Here is a 20,479-nt window from a genome sequence, read left to right as displayed (position 1 = left end):
AGAGCATTTGCAGGGACTCCAAACCTTAAGCTAAATGCCTTTTTTTTTCCCTTTTTTTTTACCGGAGTGACAATTGTAACTGTAGCGTGTTCTCGCTGGAGCACAACAAAATGCTATTTCACCCTGCCACCCTGGCTTTATCTCAATTCTTTCCCCTTCAGGTTTTTGTGTGCGAGAGGGATGTGAGAAGCTTCTAGTGGGGTGGAATATGGAGGGTCTGTTTGGTGTTTTGAGGCTAAAATAGCACCCCACACACACACACACACACACACACACGTCGGCTCAAACAGATCCAGCTCGTAGAAGCCCAGCAGCAGATTTTAATTTAGAATAGAAAATTAATGGTTTTATGCAACAAATGTTAGTGCATCGATTCTTTCCTCTATTTAAAGGTATTGGTGCCCATGTATCTAGATGGGTAATTCAATCATCTTGAAAGGGAAAGCTGCACATCCCTAATGAATATGTTAGAGACCATGAGTTGGATGGAACTTACCTTCTTTCTGCCAGTATGTCGAGTTGGATCTTGTACCCATAGGAGCAAAGCAGGAAGTCTGTGCAATGTTGTTAGTTGATTTAAACTCAACTAACATTACAAAAAATTACATTTCATTGCATGAGCCTTATTTGTTATCATTTGAATGAACAATCTATATTACCATGGAAATTATTGCATCACAATACCAGACAGCCATTGTTTGGAGACGTGTACAGCTGCAGACCAATATGGAAAACAGGATGGGTGTCAAGTGCTGTTTCCCTTTTCGTTTTATTACCTCGCTGTCAGACTGACTCAACTACCGTACATTGCACTACCGTGTTAGGCTAGACAAAATTGATTCACTTGTTTTGATGGATTTTCCCCCCAGAAAAGTGAAGCGAGCGAGCAAAATTATGTATATGTACAGTTGAAGTCGTAGGTTTACATACACTTAGGTTGGAGTCATTAGAACTTGTTTTTCAACCACTCCAAGTTTGTTAAAACCTCTTCGGGCTAGGGGGCACTATTTTCACATCAGGATGAAAAGCGTGCCCAAAGTAAACTGCCTGTTACTCAGGCCCAGAAGCTAGGATATGCATATAATTGGTAGATTTGGATAGAAAACACTCAAGTTTCTAAAACTGTTAAAGTAAGTTCTGTTTATATTCAGACATTATTTGGCAGGCGAAACCCCGAGGACAAACCATCCAGGAAAAAATAAAATAAAAATTGAGGTCAATATTTTCAGTTCGTTTTCTATGGGAAACTGAGGCACCTGGTTGCAGTTCCAATGGCTTCCACTAGATGTCAAGTCTTTAGAAATTGGTTGATGTTTCTCTTTTAAGAAATGAAGAAGTAGGGCTGTTCATTGAGTGTCAAGCCAAGTGGACTCTATTGTTTGTTGCGCGCGACCTGGAGCTTGCTCCACGTTGATTTTATTTGCTATTGAACACAGTATATTCCGTCTTAAATTTTAGTGATTCTTTACGTTTTAGGATACCTAAGGTTGGATTAGGAAAGTTGTTTGAAATGTTTGGACGACGTTTACAGGTAACTTATTAGATCATTTGTAGTCATATTGGGCGAGTTGGAACCGGTGTATTTCTGAATCAAAAGCGCCAAATAAATGGACATTTTGGGAATATAAAGAAGGAATTTATCAAACAAAAGGACCATTTGTGATGTTTCTGGGACATTTGAGTGCCAACAGAAGAAGATCTTCAAAGATAAGACATGAATTATATTGTTATTTCTGACTTTCGTGTCGCACCTCCCTGGTTGAAATGTTTGTCATGCATTTGTATGATGGGGCGCTGTCCTCAGATAATCGCATGGTTTGCTTTCGCCGTAAAGCCTTTTTGAAATCTGACACTGGAGCTGGAATAACAAGAAGTTAAGCTTTTATTTTGATGTATTGCATTTTATGAAAGTTAAATATTTCACCGAATGTTGTCGATGTTCCGCTAGTGGAACGTCTAGCCGTAACAGGTTTTAACAAACTATAGTTTTGGCAAGTCGGTTAGGACAAGTAATTTTCCCAATAATTGTTGAGACAGATTATTTAACTTATAATTCACTGTATCACAATTCCAGTGGGTCAGAAGTTTACATACACTAAGTTGACTGTGCCTTTTAAACAGCTTGGAAAATTCCAGAAAATGATGTCATGGCTTTAGAAGCGTCTGGGAGGCCATTTGAGTCAATTGGGGGTGTACCTGTGGATGTATTTCAAGGCCTACCTTCAAACTCAGTGCCTCTTTGCTTGACATCATGGGAAAATCAAAAGAAATCAGCCAAGACATCAGAACTAATTGTAGACCTCCACAAGTCTGATTCATCCTTGGGAGTAATTTCCAAACGCCTGAAGGTACCACATTCTTCTGTACAAACAATAGTATGCAAGTATAAACACCATGGGACCATGCAGCCGTCATACCGCTCAGGAAGGAGACGCGTTCTGTCTCCTAGAGATGAACGCACTTTGGTGCGAAAAGTGCAACTCAATCCCAGAACAACAAAAGACCTTGTGATGATGCTGGAGAAAACGGGTACAAAAGTATCTATATCCACAGTAAAACGAGTCCTATATTGACACAACCTGAAAGGCCACTCAGCAAGGAAGAAGCCACTGCTCCAAAACCGCCATAAAAAAAGCCAGACTACAGTTTGCAACTGCAAATGGGTACAAAGATCATACTTTTTGGAGAAATGTTCTCTGGTCTGATAAAACAAAAATGGAACTGTTTGGCCATAATGACCATCTGTTTGGAGGAAAAAGGGTGAGGCTAGCAAGCTGAAGAACACCATCCCAAACGTGAAACACAGGGGTGGCAGCATCATGTTGTGGGCGTGCTTTTCTGCAGGAGGGACTGGTGCACTTCATAAAATGGATGGCATCATGAGGAGGGAAAATTGTGGATATATTGAAGCAACATCTCAAGACATCAGTCAGGAAGTTAAAGCTTGATGACAATTGGGTCTTCCAAATGGACAATAACCCCAAGCATACTTCCAAGTTGTGGCAAAATGGCTTAAGGACCACACAGTCAAGGTATTGGAGTGGCCATCACAAAGCCCTGACCTCAATCCTATAGAACATTTGTGGGCAGAACTGAAAAAGAGTGTGCGAGCAAGGAGGCCTACAAACCTGACTCAGTTACACTAGCTCTGTCAGGTGGAATGGGTCAAAATTCGCCCAATTTATTGTGGGAAGCTTGTGGAAGGCTACCCGAAACGTTTGACCCAAGTTAAACAATTTAAAGGCAATGCTACCAAATACTAATTGAGTGTATGTAACTTCTGACCCACTGGGAATGTGATGAAAGAAAGAAAAGCTGAAATAAATAATTCTCTCTACTATTATTCTGACATTTCACATTCTTAAAATAGTAGTGATCCTAACTGGCCTAAAACAGGGAATTATTACTAGGATTAAATGTCAGGAATTTGAAACTGCGTTTACATACACCTTAGCCAAATACATTTAAACTTCAAGTGTGTGTGTATGAACATAAAGTGGATTAGGAATAACAGTACTTTACCACATTGTCCTATGTGCTTGTGCAGGCTCTTGGGCCTAATGTGAGCTTCGAGTTATATTATTCCATGCGAAAACCGACAATTTTTCTTAAAGAATGCAGATGTCAGTGTTATAACCATGAGAAAGGAAACACAATGGGAAGTATAACTTGTGACAGTTTCATTATTCCTGATAAAAATTTTTTGTTTTAAGTGCAATCCAGTCTCGTGATTTTGATGTGTAGGCTAATAGAGAACACTATAATGAAAATATAATTAAAGAATGATTGACAAATAATTGTAATCAATTAAAATGTTGATGCATATTAATGAGTTCATTACCTGAATACATCTCTATAGCCGTTAACAAAATATTCATACAAATATGATTAGGCCTCTCATAGACTAGGCTTTGTAGAAAGGGGGGGTCAATCAAGTTAGGTCTGCCAAATTAATGGAGCATTGAAAAAAATACATCAATTCAGCCGTAGAGTATAGCCTATCATCAAAATAAAAAATATTGTTTATAACATGCACAATTAGAAGCATCACTCTATATGGAGCAAGCTTGACTAAATTCGGACCCAGTAATTTTCTCATCGCGGCCTCTGATTGTCTCGTCTGGCTGCCACATAAAGCCCCCACCTTGGAGACATGCGATCACATCATTGTGGAGCTGCTGATCTGCACGAGGTGTGCGCATGCCACTGGTGATGTATTTTCCTTGACATGCTAGCTGTTCTTGGCGGCTTGTAATCACCTCAAATGCATTCCGTCCTGGTGTTACCAGTGGCTCGCTATTACTGGTAGTACCGGAAAAATGTAAGTTATGAATCGCAAATCACCATACAGCTGACACTTCAATTTCATCTATCATTTTGACTTCAATTTGGTTGTCAGCTTGCACTGTGTCTTTGCTGATGAATGCCCTGCTCTCTGGCCAGTCAATTGGTTCAATGATGTTGCGTCTATTAATCGCTTCTAATAGATCTGAAAATGATGCATTAAACATGAATTTAACCGACTGTTTTATAATGAGTGACGTCCCACGTTTAACTTGGACACACACAGTAGGAATTTGCACTGGCTTCAGCCATGACGACATGGGAGAGAAATGAAACATCTGCACGTCGCCTGCAGGTGTGAGTGTGTGTGTTTCACTGTCCAATCCGAGGCTGGAACATGATCGGAGGCTGTTTGGTCTCTTGCGCATCAACTTGGGGAAAGCCTCAAGGTTGAGCGGACAGTGCATTATAAACAAAGCTCTGCATATATTGCCACCGCATATATTTTTTTAAATATTTATTTATTTTGCAGGGTGCGGAGTTAAGGCAGGGCATCCGTTAAACCGTAATTCAACTTTGTCCGGCCTTAGTTTTACACAGATAATTGGGTGTACTGTTGCTTCATGCGTGGTATGTGTCTACTTACTGAGACCAACTGACTAGGTAGCTACTTCCCACGCAGTTGCTGGACAGTAAGTGCTTGTCAAGCGGGAGCGAAGGGCACTGTGTCCCGGTGTTGCCGTTCATGCCCTCCTCATTGACTAGTAGACTGTATGTATCAAGGTGACATCTAGCTGGTTATCAATATTATTTATTTGTTTAGGCTGCTGTCCTATTTGAAATAAAATCATATGAGGGGTGGAAAAAATTGCCACCGCCAGCAACACGACTTTGATACCCAATAGGAAGCAGGATGGAAGTGTGGTGGAAATTCTACCTTTTTAACTAATGAGGCGAGGCAAAGGTCAATAATCAATCAAGGTATTACTTTAAAAAAAAAAAAAAAGGTATTATAATGAGGCTGGTCGTATTTCACGCAGGTGAAATGGAGTGAGAGCCTGCTGTACAAAGAGTACAGGATCATTTATATAGTCAAGCTACCCCATGCAAGCATCTGCAAAACATGTGACCCTATGTATGTTTGTGTGAGGGGAGAAAAGGTTGCCTCAGTCTGTCGCAAACTTCATACTTCCTCTATCAGTAGCTCAACGGTTCCCCCAAGTTGGTCAAACAAGTGCTTTTGATTGTCGGCCCAGATGATGTATGGTTCTACTGGTCACACACACACAGGATTAACCTTTTTTTCCCAGAAACAGGCTCTGAACAGAGCAACAGCTTTATCACTATTGTGCAGGATATAACCTTTACTCTGTCTCCAGTTATCTTAAGAGGGACCGGTCAGTTTCTGTCAAGTCTTGGCTAAGCTCCCAGACATCATGGGTCTTTCTACACACACAGAGCCGTTAGAACAGGCCTCTATTAATACACACACACACACACACACACACACACACACACACACACACACACACACACACACACGTATCTTATGAGTTAGTTTATTTAACAAACTCAAGCCCAATGCCTAGGCTAAAAGATGGATATTTTAGTACAAAAGCATAAGTAAGGTTTAATAGAAAATGCCCCCACAGCAGGCACGTAGATACAACGGTGCACTGGTCGCCAACTTATCGACTCGTCGTGCAGCCCAATCAGCCACACACAGGTCTTGAGTGGCAGCAAATCTGCACAATTAGCTGATTGGCTTTCCATACACCCACTCCTTTCAACTCGCCCATACTCTGTGCACCATATTGGGCTGCACCTACCCATACTTGATTTAGTGTATCCATGAGTTTACCAGTTAAATTGACAGGGTTCTATTCATTCTACTTCTATGTGTGCTGCTGCTGCATTGTGGGGGGGGGGGGTGGGGGGGTGTTAAGAGTCCATATAACCGCAGAAACACTCAACCGCAGGAATGTCAGGCCATCCCGTCGTCAGTCAACTGTTTTTACCCTTTTTTCTTTTGTCACATGCGCCGAATACAACCGGTGGAGACCTTTAACCTCTACAGGATGGGTGTCCCTAAACCAGGATGGTTGTTGCTAACGTGCGCTAATGTGACTAGAATGACGTTATATACAACAGCCAACTTTCCGGGACCAAGACATGTCTTAGATTAACAAGAATTTACACTTTCTGCCCATATATCTGCAGTTTCCAATTAACAGTAGCTATTAAAGTGAAAAAAATACCATGCAATTGTTTGAGTGCACAACAAACTTATCACGGCAACTGGTTTGATAACAGCTCACCCAGAGGTGGTGCTCCTAGTAGCCAGGGACTTTAATGCATGGAAACTTAAATCCGTTTTACCAAATTTCTATCAGCATGTCACCTGTGCAACCAGAGGGGGAAAACAACTCTGGACCACCTTTGCTCCACGCAAACAAAGCTCGCCCTCCATTTGGCAAATCTGACCATAATTCTATCCTTCTGATTCCTGCATACAATCAAATATTAAAGCAGGAAGCACCAGTGACTTGGTAAATAAGAAAGTGGTCAGATGAAGCAGATGCTAACCTGCAGGACTGTTTTGCTAGCACAGATTGGAATATGTTCCGGGATTTCTCAGACAGCATTGAGGAGTACACCACATCAGTCATTGGCTTCATCAATAAGTGCATCGATGACGTCGTCCCCACAGTGACCGTACGTACATACCCCAGCCAGAAGCCATGGATTACAGGCAACATCCGCACTGAGCTAAAGGCTAGATCTGCCGCTTTCAAGGAGTGGGACTCTAACCCAAAAGCTTATAAGAAATCCCGCTATGCCCTCCGAAGAACCATCAAACAGGCAAAGCGTCAATACAGCACTAAGATCGAATTGTACTACACCGGCTCTGACGCTCGTCGGATGTCCTACATTAATTTCACATTTCCACAAACTTCAGTGTTTTCAAATTGTATCAATAATATGCATTTTCTTGCTTCAGGTCCTTAGATACAGGTAGTTAGATTTGGGTATGTTGCAAAAAAAAATACATTTTTTTTCTTACTCTAGTTTTTGTTACACAATTAAATAACCATAACGAGGCTATATACATGGGGTACCGGGACAGATTTCATGTTTATTTTAGTTTTCATGACGGTCTTCATCCGTAACCGTTGGTTATACTGTGCCATCCCTAGCTGCAGCTTGACCAGTGTGTTTGTGTTTCAGGAGGGAGCGTCTGCCAGGAAGGCCCAGACACCAGCCCTGCAGCCCGTCCCCAGACCAGGTCTGTATCTAGCAGCACCAAAGTAGATCAAATGGAAACGACGTGTTTAAAGTAGGCCTTCGTAGAGATGGCTTTACAAGTCATTCAAAACTCCTATATCAGTGGTCACCACCAACCCTGGTCCAGAAAGTAAGTTTTGGTGCTGGGCTGGAATGAAACCCTGCACACCATGTTGTCACGCTGGACTTATAACATGGTGTGTGTGTGATTCAAGGCCCTCTCTTTATTGGTTGAATGGAGAATGTTGTTAATGGGCTGGACTGCATGCCCTGTACTCAATGTTCCCTCTAAGCAGTAGCCTCCCCTGGGACTGCCTCGCAGAAGAAATATATATCAGCCCACGGAGAGGAACACGAGTTTGAACTTCACTCAACTTTCTAGAGTAGTGGTCACAAACCGGGCGATTGCATTCCTAGTCGATTGCCAAACATTTTTTTTTAAATGATAAAGCGGTTTTATTTTTTGGGGTCTCTGGCTGTTGGCGGTAGGTGCACCTGATTCAGCTGCCTTGCGTGCCGGGTAGGCCAGCTGTTAACATTTTGAACCATTTCATGTCTGAAAGTACAAACTCCACCTTCCCGGTGGGCCCAGAGAGCAAATCAAGTGGCGGGGGGGCGTAGCCTAATACAGACAAACATGTCTGTTCTACAAAATATATATTTACTTTGTAATAAATGCTTTGAGTGGATAATTATTTATATAATCATAATAAAATACTAATAATTTGTAATCATAACAATTGTGTCCAATGGGATTAATGCAGGTAGGCTTTAGCATGGGGTTTGTCCTTGTACATTTTATAGCCACTGCTTAATCAGTTGGGGTACAGGTGTTGATGCTTATTGCTAATAGCACATCTGATAATTAGGCTATTTCCAGTAGGCTATTTCCAGTATGTTAAAATAATGCTGTTTTTTTTTTTTTTTACTAATATGTTATTTGGCCCATTTCTGGAGATGGAAATTATAATTTAGATGGTGTCCGCATAATTTTAGAGGAGAATGTCCTTTATAAAAAGTCACCAGTCCTCCTACGTAAAAAATATCCCGGGGGAGGACCCCGGACCCGACCCCCTAAACAAGGGGACTGAAATTGGTCAAACTTGCAGTTTAATACATGTACAAAATTATCCTCTTTCCGTAAAAGCATGATGGTCATGACTTTCTTACATGAAAGGGGAGATTAACTTTGCCCCAGACAATCCATCTGAGATCGACATAAGTTTCAGTCTTGGGATTTTTGTTGTTGCTTTAACCCGTCTCTGGATACTCTTTTCAAAACCTTTCTTGGGACAACTGTCAATTGCTTCAAGGTTGCACACCTTCACCAAACGCCAAAGTCCTCCAAGGAGCGCCGTCAGACCAGTGTTTGGCAGCTGTCATCGAGCGTCCGTCATTGTTTCCACCCAAATTTATCGGGGAAGTGCAGAGCGGACATGAGGTCCGAAGCTGGAGGTCACCGCTCAGGCCCTTGAATCGCAAGTTTGTTCTGCTATCCTTTTCTGACATCGGCGTGGCTGTGTAGAGGAAAAGTCACGTTCGGTGTGTGTGTGACACCCGTCCACGTTGTGAGCAATAGCCTGACAGCCAGAATTTGACACATTTCCACCGCACCGCTGATGTAGATTAATAGATGAGCTCAGTTTGATAAAGTAGCAGATGTCACAAACACTGGCCTGGAGGAAGGAATGCTGAAATTCAGCTTTAAGGAACTCACCACATTACACAACACATTAGTTTAAAAGTGTTGTTACTTTTTCTGTTCTGAATACAGGGCGGAATTCAATGTGACTTTACAGTCAAGATGTGTCCACATCTCACGCCATTGAATGTGTAGACCCAGCTCTCTAATCCTGAAAAAATGGAGTTAGGAAATTACATGGTGCTTATCCTTTCCATTCATTTTGGATTGTGGCATATAACTGCATCATGTTCAAACATGGCCTGGGTTGTGGACTTAACTCAAGAGGACCGCTTTTGAGTTATGAAACAATCGGAAACATTTTGACTTGAGTGTTATGTCCCTTTTTAATGACTACTTGACTTTTTAATTTGATTTGTGAACATCACATTTCAATGTCTTTTTTTGCTAATTGTTAAAAAATGCATTAATGCGACTGTCATCTCTCCTGTCAGAAAATATATTAATAATCAAGGCAACAACCAGCATAAATGTATCTCGGGCAGAATCAATGCTGGTTTGTGTCTGTTCTTGGTGGAAAAGAGATGCAAGCTTTTAAAACCTAATAGGAAAATCTATTTTTGGAAGCCTCTGATGACACACATGGCTCTGTTGGATGAGATCTGGGCCTATATTCATAGTCTCAGAGTTGGAGCGCTTATATAGGATCAGTTTTGCCTTTTTCAGAGAATGAATTTAATTATATGAACAGTGGTGACCTGATCCTAGATCAACACTCATAATCTGAGACTCTTTGTGAATATGGGCACTTTAACTATAAAATAAACCATAGTAAGAGCTGCTTTGCTATAGTGAAATACAGGAAACATGCTAAAGCAGCTGCTCGCTACTCATTGTATCAAAGCCTCTAAACACATGGAGACAAAAAATAGCTATAGGTCGTGTCTCGGAACGAACAAGTGAAACTGAAATCGGTAAACAGAGCAGCAGTACATTTGGTTTGATAATACGTGTCTTCCGTAAGCCAACTCCATTAAGTTTTTTTTTTTTAGGAATTGGATCACGAAAGCAGTGCATTGGCTTTACCTGGTCTATGGCTTTCTGTTGAAAGCTGAATAGAAGCCAGAGCTGTGTCCTCTAACACATTTCATATGTTGTATCCTTCTCCCTGCAGTTTCCCAAGCCAGACCCCCACCAAATCAAAAGAAGGGTAAGTACTGCTACACGTGTGTGTGTGTGTGTGTGTTATTGATGAATGTTCTTAAATGGGAATATATGAACTAATGCATATTGTGTTCCTGTTTCATTGCAGGCTCTAGGACTCCCATAGTCATCATCCCAGCTGCCACCACATCCCTCATCACCATGCTCAATGCCAAGGACCTCCTGCAGGACCTCAAGTAAGTATTGTGTCTGTGTCTACAGGGAAAAACGTTGACAAATCCTTTTGGTGTTCAACCCTGGTAAGTCATCATCAATACACACACACACAGTATTTATGCAACTCTATTTGTGGTGCTGGGTGTTGGTCATTTATCAATCATTTTAATTGTCTTCTGCTTTGTACAAATACATCGAGCATAAAGTGCTAAATAGGAAGCAGGTGTTTGACTGAGCCAAACCCCTATCCGTTGAAATGTGCACAAGCATTTGTCTAAGTGGTAAACGTTTAAGGTACATGACATTAAGTCGAGTTTTATCCAAGAAAAATACACGTTCTTATTTGATTAATAACAGTACTTCACAAGTGAGGCTTAAACAATGAAACCCTCTGCAATGTCATTGTTCGCCACCTCCACACCTCACGAAGGTGAAATGCACCGGCGTGTTCATTGAAGGTGCGTACAGACGCACATGAGTGGAGTAATTGCTATTTTGCAGTTTAATTGGCGTCATAAATCACTGGACGTCATAAGATGTCGCTGGCTCCGGCTGTGTGGATGAGCAGCATGGAGGTGGAGGGAGAGCTATAACCAGGGAGAGCCCTGACGGCAGAACACAGGGTCTAGCTACCCACCCCATGCTCTGTGAATACATGACAGCACTTTATAAATGCCCCCAGCTCTGCGAATACATGACCGCTCTTTATAAACGCCCCCTGCTCTGCGAACACATGACTGCTTCTTCTAAACATTGCTACCATAGCTGCACATAGCTGTTGGTTACTAAGCCAGCCTGTTGCCTGAGGTCATAGTGTCCGGTTACATTTAAAAACAGGGTGTTTTATTAGGGGGTGGGAATTACTTTTGGTAAAAGAAAATGAGCGCTTATTATTGGCCTTTATCATCAAAGAGAATAAACATAATTAGGTCAAGGAACTGGTTCTCCAATACTGCCCTACAAAACGAAAGAGCGGGAGCTGCACATTTGGTCAAAAATGACTCGCTGACAATTTTGATACGTTAACTACTAGGGCTGCGAATTGCCAGGGACCTCATGATACACCTTGTTTTGTGTATGGAGAGGCTAGCAATTGCTAAGTTTCAAAACAGGCAAAAAAACTAAAACAACCCTACCGGGGATGTCTTTTTAGTGTGACTGGGAGAAGATGGGACTTGTTTTTTGTAGTTAGTGTGCTAGGGAGACAATGGAGGGAGGGCTTTGAAGGCAGAGGCTGGAACGAATGACGGCCAAGTGGAAACCATTCAGACTGGGCTAAAAATAAAATCTGTGCTGGAAATAAGACTTCATTATTTGGGACACTTAGTAACTTGATCTTATCACACACCAAAGTTGTCCACATTTGTCCTCTTGGGACCACTACTACCAATTATTAATATGTATAAAATAAATTCCAAAAACACAACTTCATTATTAGAATTATAATGCCTTTGAGATTTGCATATATCCATAAAGCTATGTCACCTTCATCGTCCCCAAAAAATACTTATTTTTAGCTTTGCCCCCCTTTCTGAAGAACAGTTGATAACAGTAATGCACTGTTGAACTTGGTTATACATGCGTCAGTGATAAGATTTCTCAGCAATCCGTAATTCCTGCTTTCTGACATCCTCTCATACTGAATTGATATTAACCAACATGTTTATTTTTTCATTGCCCTCCCTCTGTCAGGTTTGTGACGTCAGAGGAGAAGAAGAAGCAGGGCATCCAGCGGGACAATGAGGTGCTGCTCCAGAGACGTAAGGACCAGATTCAGCCCGGGGGGGCAACGCTCAGCGTCACCGTGCCCTACAGGGTTATTGATCAGCCCCTCAAACTAGCACCGCAGGACTGGTGAGTCACCACCACCAGACATGATCATTTGTCATCTTCCATACATATGTTCCACTCTGTATCATCACCAGGACCGTACATGATGGTTCATTATCGTCCATACATGCATTGTACTCAGTAGGACTGTTGAGTCACCAGGACTGTACAGGACTACACAGGGCTCTAAATTAACATTTTTCATTAATAGCACTGGTGCTCCTAACTTAAAGTTAGGAGCACCACACAAATGTAGGAGCACCAGAAAAATAGATGTTTCTAGTTGATTGAGATATTGCCTACTTTGGGCCTATATGAATCATACTTGCTTTTGAAGCACATATTTTGAAGAAGGTATCCATTTTACTTTCTGTGCCATACCCACCAAATGTTTGCATATACTGGTGATGATACCAGGTTGTTAGTGGGGTTGCACGATTTGAGCAAAAAATCTAATTGCAATTTTTCTACCAAACATTGCTATTTGACTTGTGATATAGATCAAAACACTGAGTCATAGAATTAGAATAATCATTATATTTCTATGGTTGCTATTTGGCATGACAACAAATGGAAAAAGCCAGGTAGGAGTTATGTCAGGGTAGGAACCAAAGTGTTGGTCAGTGTTTCCCAGGGGACCCTATTTACATTTACGTCATTTAGCAGACGTTCTTATCCAGAGCGACTTACAAATTGGTGCATTCACCTTGTGATATCCAGTGGAACAACCACTTTACAATAGTACATCTATCTTTTTTGGGGGGGGGGGGGGGGTAGAAGGATTACTTTATCCTATCCCAGGTATTCTTTAAAGAGGTGGGGTTTCAGGTGTCTCCGGAAGGTGGTGATTGACTCCACTGTCGTGGCGTCGTGAGGGAGCTTGTTCCACCATTGGGGTGCCAGAGCAGCGAACAGTTTTGACTGGGCTGAGCAGGAACTGTGCTTCCGCAGAGGTAGGGGGGCCAGCAGGCCAGAGGTGGATGAACGCAGTGCCCTTGGTTGGGTGTAGGGACTGATCAGAGCCTGAAGGTACGGAGGTGCCGTTCCTCTCACAGCTCCGTAGGCAAGCGCCATGGTCTTGTAGCAGATGCGAGTTTCAACTGGAAGCCAGTGGTGTGTGCGGAGGAGCGGGGTGACGTGAGAGAACTTGGGAAGGTTGAACACCAGACGGGCTGCGGCGTTCTGGATGAGTTGTAGGGGTTTAATGGCACAGGCAGGGAGCCCAGCCAACAGCGAGTTGCAGTAATCCAGACGGGAGGTGACAACTGACTGGATTAGGACCTGCGCCGCTTCCTGTGTAAGGCAGGGTCGTACTCTGCGAATGTTGTAGAGCATGAACCTACAGGATCGGGTCACCGCTTGATGTAAGCGGAGAACGACAGGGTGTTGTCCATGGTCACGCCGAGGCTCTTAGCACTCTGGGAGGAGGACACAATGGAGTTGTCCACCGTGATGGCAAGATCATGGAAAGGGCAGTCCTTCCCCGGGAGGAAGAGCAGCTCCGTCTTGCCGAGGTTCAGCTTGAGGGGGTGATCCGTCATCCACACTGATATGTCTGCCAGACATGCAGAGATGTGATTCGCCACCTGGTTATCAGAAGGGGGAAAGGAGAAGATTAATTGTGTGTCGTCTGCGTAGCAATGATAGGAGAGACCATGTGAGGATATGACAGAGCCAAGTGACTTGGTGTATAGCGAGAATAGGAGAGGGCCTAGAACTGAGCCCTAGGGGACACCAGTGGTGAGAGCACGTGATGCGGAGACGGATTCTCACCACGCAACCTGGTAGGAGCAACCTGTCAGGTAGGACGCAATCCAAGAGTGAGCCGCGCCGGAGATACCCAACTCGGAGAGGGTGGAGAGGAGGATCTGATGGTTCACAGTATCAAAGGCAGCAGATAGGTCTAGAAGGATGAGAGCAGAGGAGAGAGAGTTAGCTTTAGCAGTGCGGAGAGCCTCCGTGTCACAGAGAAGAGCAGTCTCAGTTGAATGACCAGCCTTGAAACCTGACTGATTTGGATCAAGAAGGTTATTCTGAGAGAGATGGCAGGAGAGCTGGCCAAGGACGGCACGTTCAAGAGTTTTGGAGAGAAAAGAAAGAAGGGATACTGGTCTGTAGTTGTTGACATCGGAGGGATCGAGTGTAGGTTTTTTGAGAAGGGGTGCAACTCTCGCTCTCTTGAAGACGGAAGGGACGTAGCCAGTGGTCAAGGATGAGTTGATGAGTGGGGTGAGGTAAGGGAGAAGGTCTCCGGAAATGGTCTGGAGGGGATAGGGTCAAGCGGGCAGATTGTTGGGCGGCCGGCCATCACAAGACGCAAGATTTCATCTGGAGAGAGAGGGGAGAAAGAGGTCAAAGCATAGAGTAGGGCAATGTGAGCAGGACCAGCGGTGTCGTTTGATTTAACAAACGAGGATCGGATGTCGTCGACCTTTTCAAAATGGTTGATGAAGTCATCCGCAGAGAGGGAGGAGGGGGGAGGATTCAGGAGGGAGGAGAAGGTGGCAAAGAGCTTCCTAGGGTTAGAGGCAGATGCTTGGAAGTTAGAGTGGTAGAAAGTGGCTTTAGCAGCAGAAACAGAGGAGGAAAATGTAGAGGGGGAGTGAAAAGATGCCAGGTCCGCAGGGAGGCTAGTTTTCCTCCATTTCCGCTCGGCTGCCCGGAGCCCTGTTCTGTGAGCTCGCAATGAGTCATCAAGCCACGGAGCAGGAGGGGAGGACCGAGCCAGTCGGGAGGATAGGGGACATAGAGAGTCAAAGGATGCAGAAAGGGAGGAGAGGAGGGTTGAGGAGGCAGAATCAGGAGATTGGTTGGAGAAGGTTTGAGCAGAGGGAAGAGATGATAGGATGGCAGGGGAGAGAGAGCGAAGGTTGCGACGGCGCAATACCATCTGAGTAGGGGCAGAGTGAGTTGTGTTGGAGGAGAGCGAGAGGGAAAAGGATACAAGGTAGTGATCGGAGACTTGGAGGGGAGTTGCAGTGAGATTAGTAGAAGAACAGCATCTAGTGAAGATGAGGTCAAGCGTATTGCCTGCCTTGTGAGTAGGGGGAGACAGTGAGAGGGTGAGGTCAAAAGAGGAGAGGAGTGGAAAGGAGGAGGCAGAGAAATGAGTCAAAGGTAGACGTAGGGAGGTTAAAGTCACCCAGAACTGTGAGGGGTGAGCCATCCTCAGGAAAGGAACTTATCAAGGCGTCAAGCTCATTGATGAACTCTCCAAGGGAACCTGGAGGGCGATAAATGGTAAGGATGTTTAGCTTGAATGGGCTAGTGATTGTGACAGCATGGAATTCAAAGGAGGAGATAGACAGATGGGTCAGGGGAGAAAGAGAGAATGTCCACTTGGGAGAGATGAGGATTCCAGTGCCACCACCCCGCTGACCAGATGCTCTCGTGGTGTGCGAGAACACGTGGTCAGACGAGGAGAGAGCAGTAGGAGTAGCAGTGTTTTCTGTGGTAATCCATGTTTCCGTCAGCGCCAAGAAGTCTCCTAACATAATCTAATGTTTTGCTTTCGCTGTAAAGCCTTTTTGAAATCGGACAATGTGGTTAGATTAACGAGTGTCTTGTCTTTAAAATGGTGTAAAATAGTTGTATGTTTGAAAAATAGAAATTATTGCATTTGAGGTTTTGTATTTTGCGCCACGCTCTTCCACTGGCTGTTGAATAGAGTGGGACGGTGACGTGCCACCTAGCCCATAGAGGTTAAACCCTTTACATTGAGGATCTGTGAAGTTAATTGGATTTTTACTAATTATCTTTCAAAGACAGGGTCCTGAAAAGGGACTTTTCTTTTTTGCTGAGTTTATATGATCGACAGTACCTGACAATATTGTTGTAATGCTTGGCTGTACATGAAAGTACCCTACATCCACATACTGCTACACCACTATAGCAACCAGCCCCTCAAAAGTTTACAAATGACTATCCTCTAAATCTGGCTTACAATGCGTACTGCCATTTTACTGGACTACACACATTCAGTACAGTGACATGTTGTATTATGTCTTTTTGGTTTTGTTTATAATTAAGCAATAAGGCCCGAAGAGGTGTGGTATATGGCCAATATACCACGGCTAAGGGCTGTTCTTGAGCACGATGCAACGCAGAGTGCCTGGACATGGCCCTTAGCCGTGGTATATTGGCCATATATCACACCTCCCCGGGCCTTATTGCTTAAATATAACCCTGAGGTGCCTTATTGCTATAATAAACTGGTTACCAATGTAATTAGACCAGTAAAAATAAATGTTTTTTTTCATACCCATGGTATACGGTCTGATATACCATGGCTGTCAGCCGATCAGCATTCATGGCTCGAACCACACAGTTTATAATTTGGTGGGTGCTTATATTTGTTCTATTTCACACATGTACAAGTGTGTATTACTACGCATGTGTAAATTGGATATGTTTTTAGTTTTCTTTGCATATTCCAACTCCCCCTGGGACGCCTTTTTGGAGAGTTGGTTCATGGCCAGGGTCTGCCGTTATCAACGGCGACCCTGGAGCAATTAGGGTTAAGTGCCTTGCTCGAGCACATCGACAGATTTTTCACCTAGTCAGCTTGGGGATGCGAACCTGCAACCTTTCGGGTCACTGGCCCAACGCTCAGCTGCCCGCCGCCTGCGAAAAATTCACCCGCAATCTGCAATCAGAATGTCTGCCAAGGTTAGAAAGTTGATACTGACTTTGTGTTGTGCAGGGATCGTGTGGTGGCTGTGTTCGTGCAGGGCCCTGCCTGGCAGTTCAAAGGTTGGCCTTGGCTGTTGCCTGACGGATCTCCTGTGGACATTTTTGCTAAAAGTGAGATTCCTCCCATTTCTCTTGCTGTTATACACACGGGTAGCATTTTTGACAAGGTAATTGAATTTCTTGTTGCAGGTAACTACTGGTAATTAGTGTGGTTACCCAGTTAAAGTGCCACCCATACGGGTCTTTGGCTCCTAACCTGTTATACCTGTTCAATGAACTGGACTTAGGTTAATGCATATTTGCAAACTAACCTGTACAACCCAAGTCTCAACTAGTATTGGTCCTACCTAATTGACCTTGTGGTCTCCCTGCAGTAAGAGCCTTTCATCTGAAGTATGACGAGCAGAAGATGGATCCCAACGTTCAGAAGTGGGATGTCACCGTGTTGGAGCTGAGCCACCACAAGCGCCATCTCGACCGGCCCATGTTTCTGAAGTTCTGGGAGACCCTCGACAGGTGTGTTCTTGAAAGCACATTTGTGCACATGTATGCTCGTGACGCAATGGGGTTGATATTAAACCCACCTCTCCTCTGTCATGTACCCTCCCCTCCCTCTAATCTGGGATATATTTTCAATAAAATGTCTGGGGAAAATTACTAAAGGGGAAAATAAGTGGAAGGAAGATTTCTGTGTAGATGGGTTATTGTAAATGTTAGCACTCATATACATAGATTATTTAGCTCCATCTGTAAATGTTCTCTGGCGTTAGACACAGTTGGGATGTACAGTATATTTCAATAAGATGACATTGTAGAATGCATGAGCTCCTACTGACCAGGTGTTCTCGTCCTGTTCCACCTACAGATACATGGTAAAACACAAGTCCCACCTGAGGTTCTGAGCCTGGACAGCTGCCTCCTTCCTCCACAGGTCCCGTCAAGGCATTAATGAACCCCCTGCCCCAAACCTAGCCCCCCCTTCCTCCTCCCTACCAGGACTACCTCTAGAAGAGACTGGGTACCCTACTAGCACTTTGGGCTCCCAGAAAAAGCCCCCGTGTTCAGATAGTCCTTCAGGAAAATACCTTCTACCTGGTCTCCATAGTTACAAGCAGCAGATGCAGTATGTCACTCTGGACATGGAAGTTGGAGCTTCCAATGTTTTTTCAAGTTCTAATGTAAAAAAAAAAAAAAAACTATCAAAACTATTTTCTAACATCAGAGCATCTTTCTGTGGAGACCGAGGTTGAAGAGAGAGTGAGATGGAGGGTCAGAGCGGACGAGGGGGGATGGATAGATGGAGTTGAGAGAAGAAACCTCTTCTCGTACTATTTCCTTTGTGAAATGAATCCTGTACATTCCATGTGAAACATGAGCTGGCTAAGAAGCCCTTTGGAAATCGAGTGGTGCAAATTAAAATCACTGTTAACCATAAAGGGTATGAGACCTCTGTCAGATTCATTTTCCTGTGTTTTTACTTAATAAAGGAACCCTCCCCCTCCCCCCCAGGCTGCCTCTCAAATGGCACCCTACTCCATATATAGCGCACTACTTTGTCTACCCAGTATCTAAACACAGGGCCCTGGTCAAAGATAGTGCACTATGAATGGAATATGGTGCCATTTGTGATGGAAACCCATTTTGACAAAGTGTAGGTAGGCAGCCCATAGAGAATTATAGAGGGCTCTTTGTTTCTGTTATTATGGTGTCAAAGTGCATAGGCAGCGCCTTTGATGCCATCTCCATTTTGATGTCAATTTTCTTAATCTACTACTTCTGTGTTGGTAAACAAAGGGTACACACTACCACCTGGAGTGTGTTGTTTGAACAAGGCCACGGTCGATTTACTGCCACCTGCAGTTATGGAATGTTTGCTCACCAGCTAAATTCATTTGCTGATCCCTTCTGGTGACCTGAATGGATTTTGCAATACTTCCTTAACACATAGGAAGTCCCACCAAGTTGACTACTTAAAAAATGGTGGAGTTCCTCAATGGCGCTGCTTTTGGCCACTATGATGCAGCCCTGTAGCATCTGAATGATGTTCTATGCGATACAAATCTATATATGATATAAGAGCCAAACTTTCTGAACATACTTTGAAGAAAATCAAAGAAGCTAGTCTCTCTTATTGATGCATATCAAAGATCTTTATGATTCAGTGGTATTGATGTGTTCACATTTTTCAGACAGTCAATTCCAACCTTTGCTCCAAGTGTTTTTTTTGTGTGGCGCAAATGAAAGGAATGATGGCGAACATTGCATTATGTTGTGTGTTCACAGTGCAAATGGGTCATAAAGCTGGTAGAGGAACGTGTCTTGAATGTGTTGCTATTTACTTTTACCATGCAGAGATTTTTTTTCTGCCCATATGATCTGAACTCCACTAGGGAAACTGATGACAACTGAACTTGTAACATCATATTACCGGTCTTACCTCTATTTACTGTTGGTAAATGGAACAGTGGCTTTGAAGAATAATCTTAAGTTTAAAAATGGGTGTGTAATCAGCCAGCTTTGTAAAATAAAATACCTCAGTATATCAGCTACTTTAGAACAACAAAAACTCCTATGCCAGTGTCTAAAATGTGGTGGGAAAAAGACATGGTGAGTCAACCAATTGTTGCCAAATGAGTCAGACTACTTTTTTTTTCTTTTTTAACTAGGCAAGTCAGTTAAGAACATTATTTACAATTACGGCCTAGGAACAGTGGGTTAACTGTCTTGTTCAGGGGCAGAACGACAGGTTTTTACCTTGTCAGTTCAGGGATTCGATCTAGCAACCTTTCGGTTACTGGCCCAATGATCTAACCACTAGACTACCTGCCGCCCCGAAATGTACAGCACCCTGAAATGGAACCTGGAACACAACCAGGTAGTAGTGTCGAAGATGGAGAACAGAGCAGATCAGGCTTCCTGTAAATTCAGAGCCATGTCTCTAGGTCCTATTCATTAGATGCCAATCGGGAGAAAGCGGACAAACCTTAAGAGACTTCATGCATTTGTCCAGAATTTAACGCTCGTCTTCCGTCATCAAAATGTTTTCGCTATGAAGTTAACTCAAATTGTGTTAGTCACATACTTCGTAAAACAGGCGTAGGTAGACGAACAGTGAAATGCTTACTTACGAGACCTTCCTAACAATACAGAGAACATGGAGCAAAAAAACAAAACAATTGCCGAATTGGTCAGGAGCCCGTAAAATCTGCTATACATTGCAGCGCCATTCTAAGAGATTCCATGTGCAAGAATGTAGACGACACTGGTGTAAACAATGACCCGCCACACTCTGTGGTTATGTTTATTATGGGATGTGAAGGTGATCTGACCAAATAAAGATTGATTGACTCGGGGGTGCAGTTGTCG

At 43.4% G+C, this 20,479-nt stretch overlaps 1 protein-coding gene across 1 annotated transcript in view; it reads left to right on the top strand.

Annotated features, from left to right (window-relative positions):
- The window catches only part of cdc73 (cell division cycle 73, Paf1/RNA polymerase II complex component, homolog (S. cerevisiae)), a 36,700-nt gene extending 17,270 nt beyond the window's left edge, over positions 1-19,430 (top strand). The window contains exons 11-17 of the mRNA XM_029726344.1: positions 7,513-7,570; positions 10,386-10,421; positions 10,524-10,611; positions 12,284-12,445; positions 17,124-17,224; positions 17,488-17,629; positions 17,979-19,430. Of these exons, the coding sequence (XP_029582204.1) occupies positions 7,513-7,570; positions 10,386-10,421; positions 10,524-10,611; positions 12,284-12,445; positions 17,124-17,224; positions 17,488-17,629; positions 17,979-18,015 (624 nt within the window). The 3' untranslated portion in view covers positions 18,016-19,430. The remainder of the gene's footprint in view (positions 1-7,512; positions 7,571-10,385; positions 10,422-10,523; positions 10,612-12,283; positions 12,446-17,123; positions 17,225-17,487; positions 17,630-17,978) is intronic.
- Positions 19,431-20,479: the final 1,049 nt, after the last annotated feature.

Source organism: Salmo trutta, chromosome 31, assembly GCF_901001165.1.
Source record: "Salmo trutta chromosome 31, fSalTru1.1, whole genome shotgun sequence".
In the NCBI taxonomy this organism is placed as follows: Eukaryota; Metazoa; Chordata; class Actinopteri; order Salmoniformes; family Salmonidae; genus Salmo; species Salmo trutta.
Note: the sequence above shows the minus strand (reverse complement) of the source record. Positions and strands in the feature narration are given on the sequence as shown.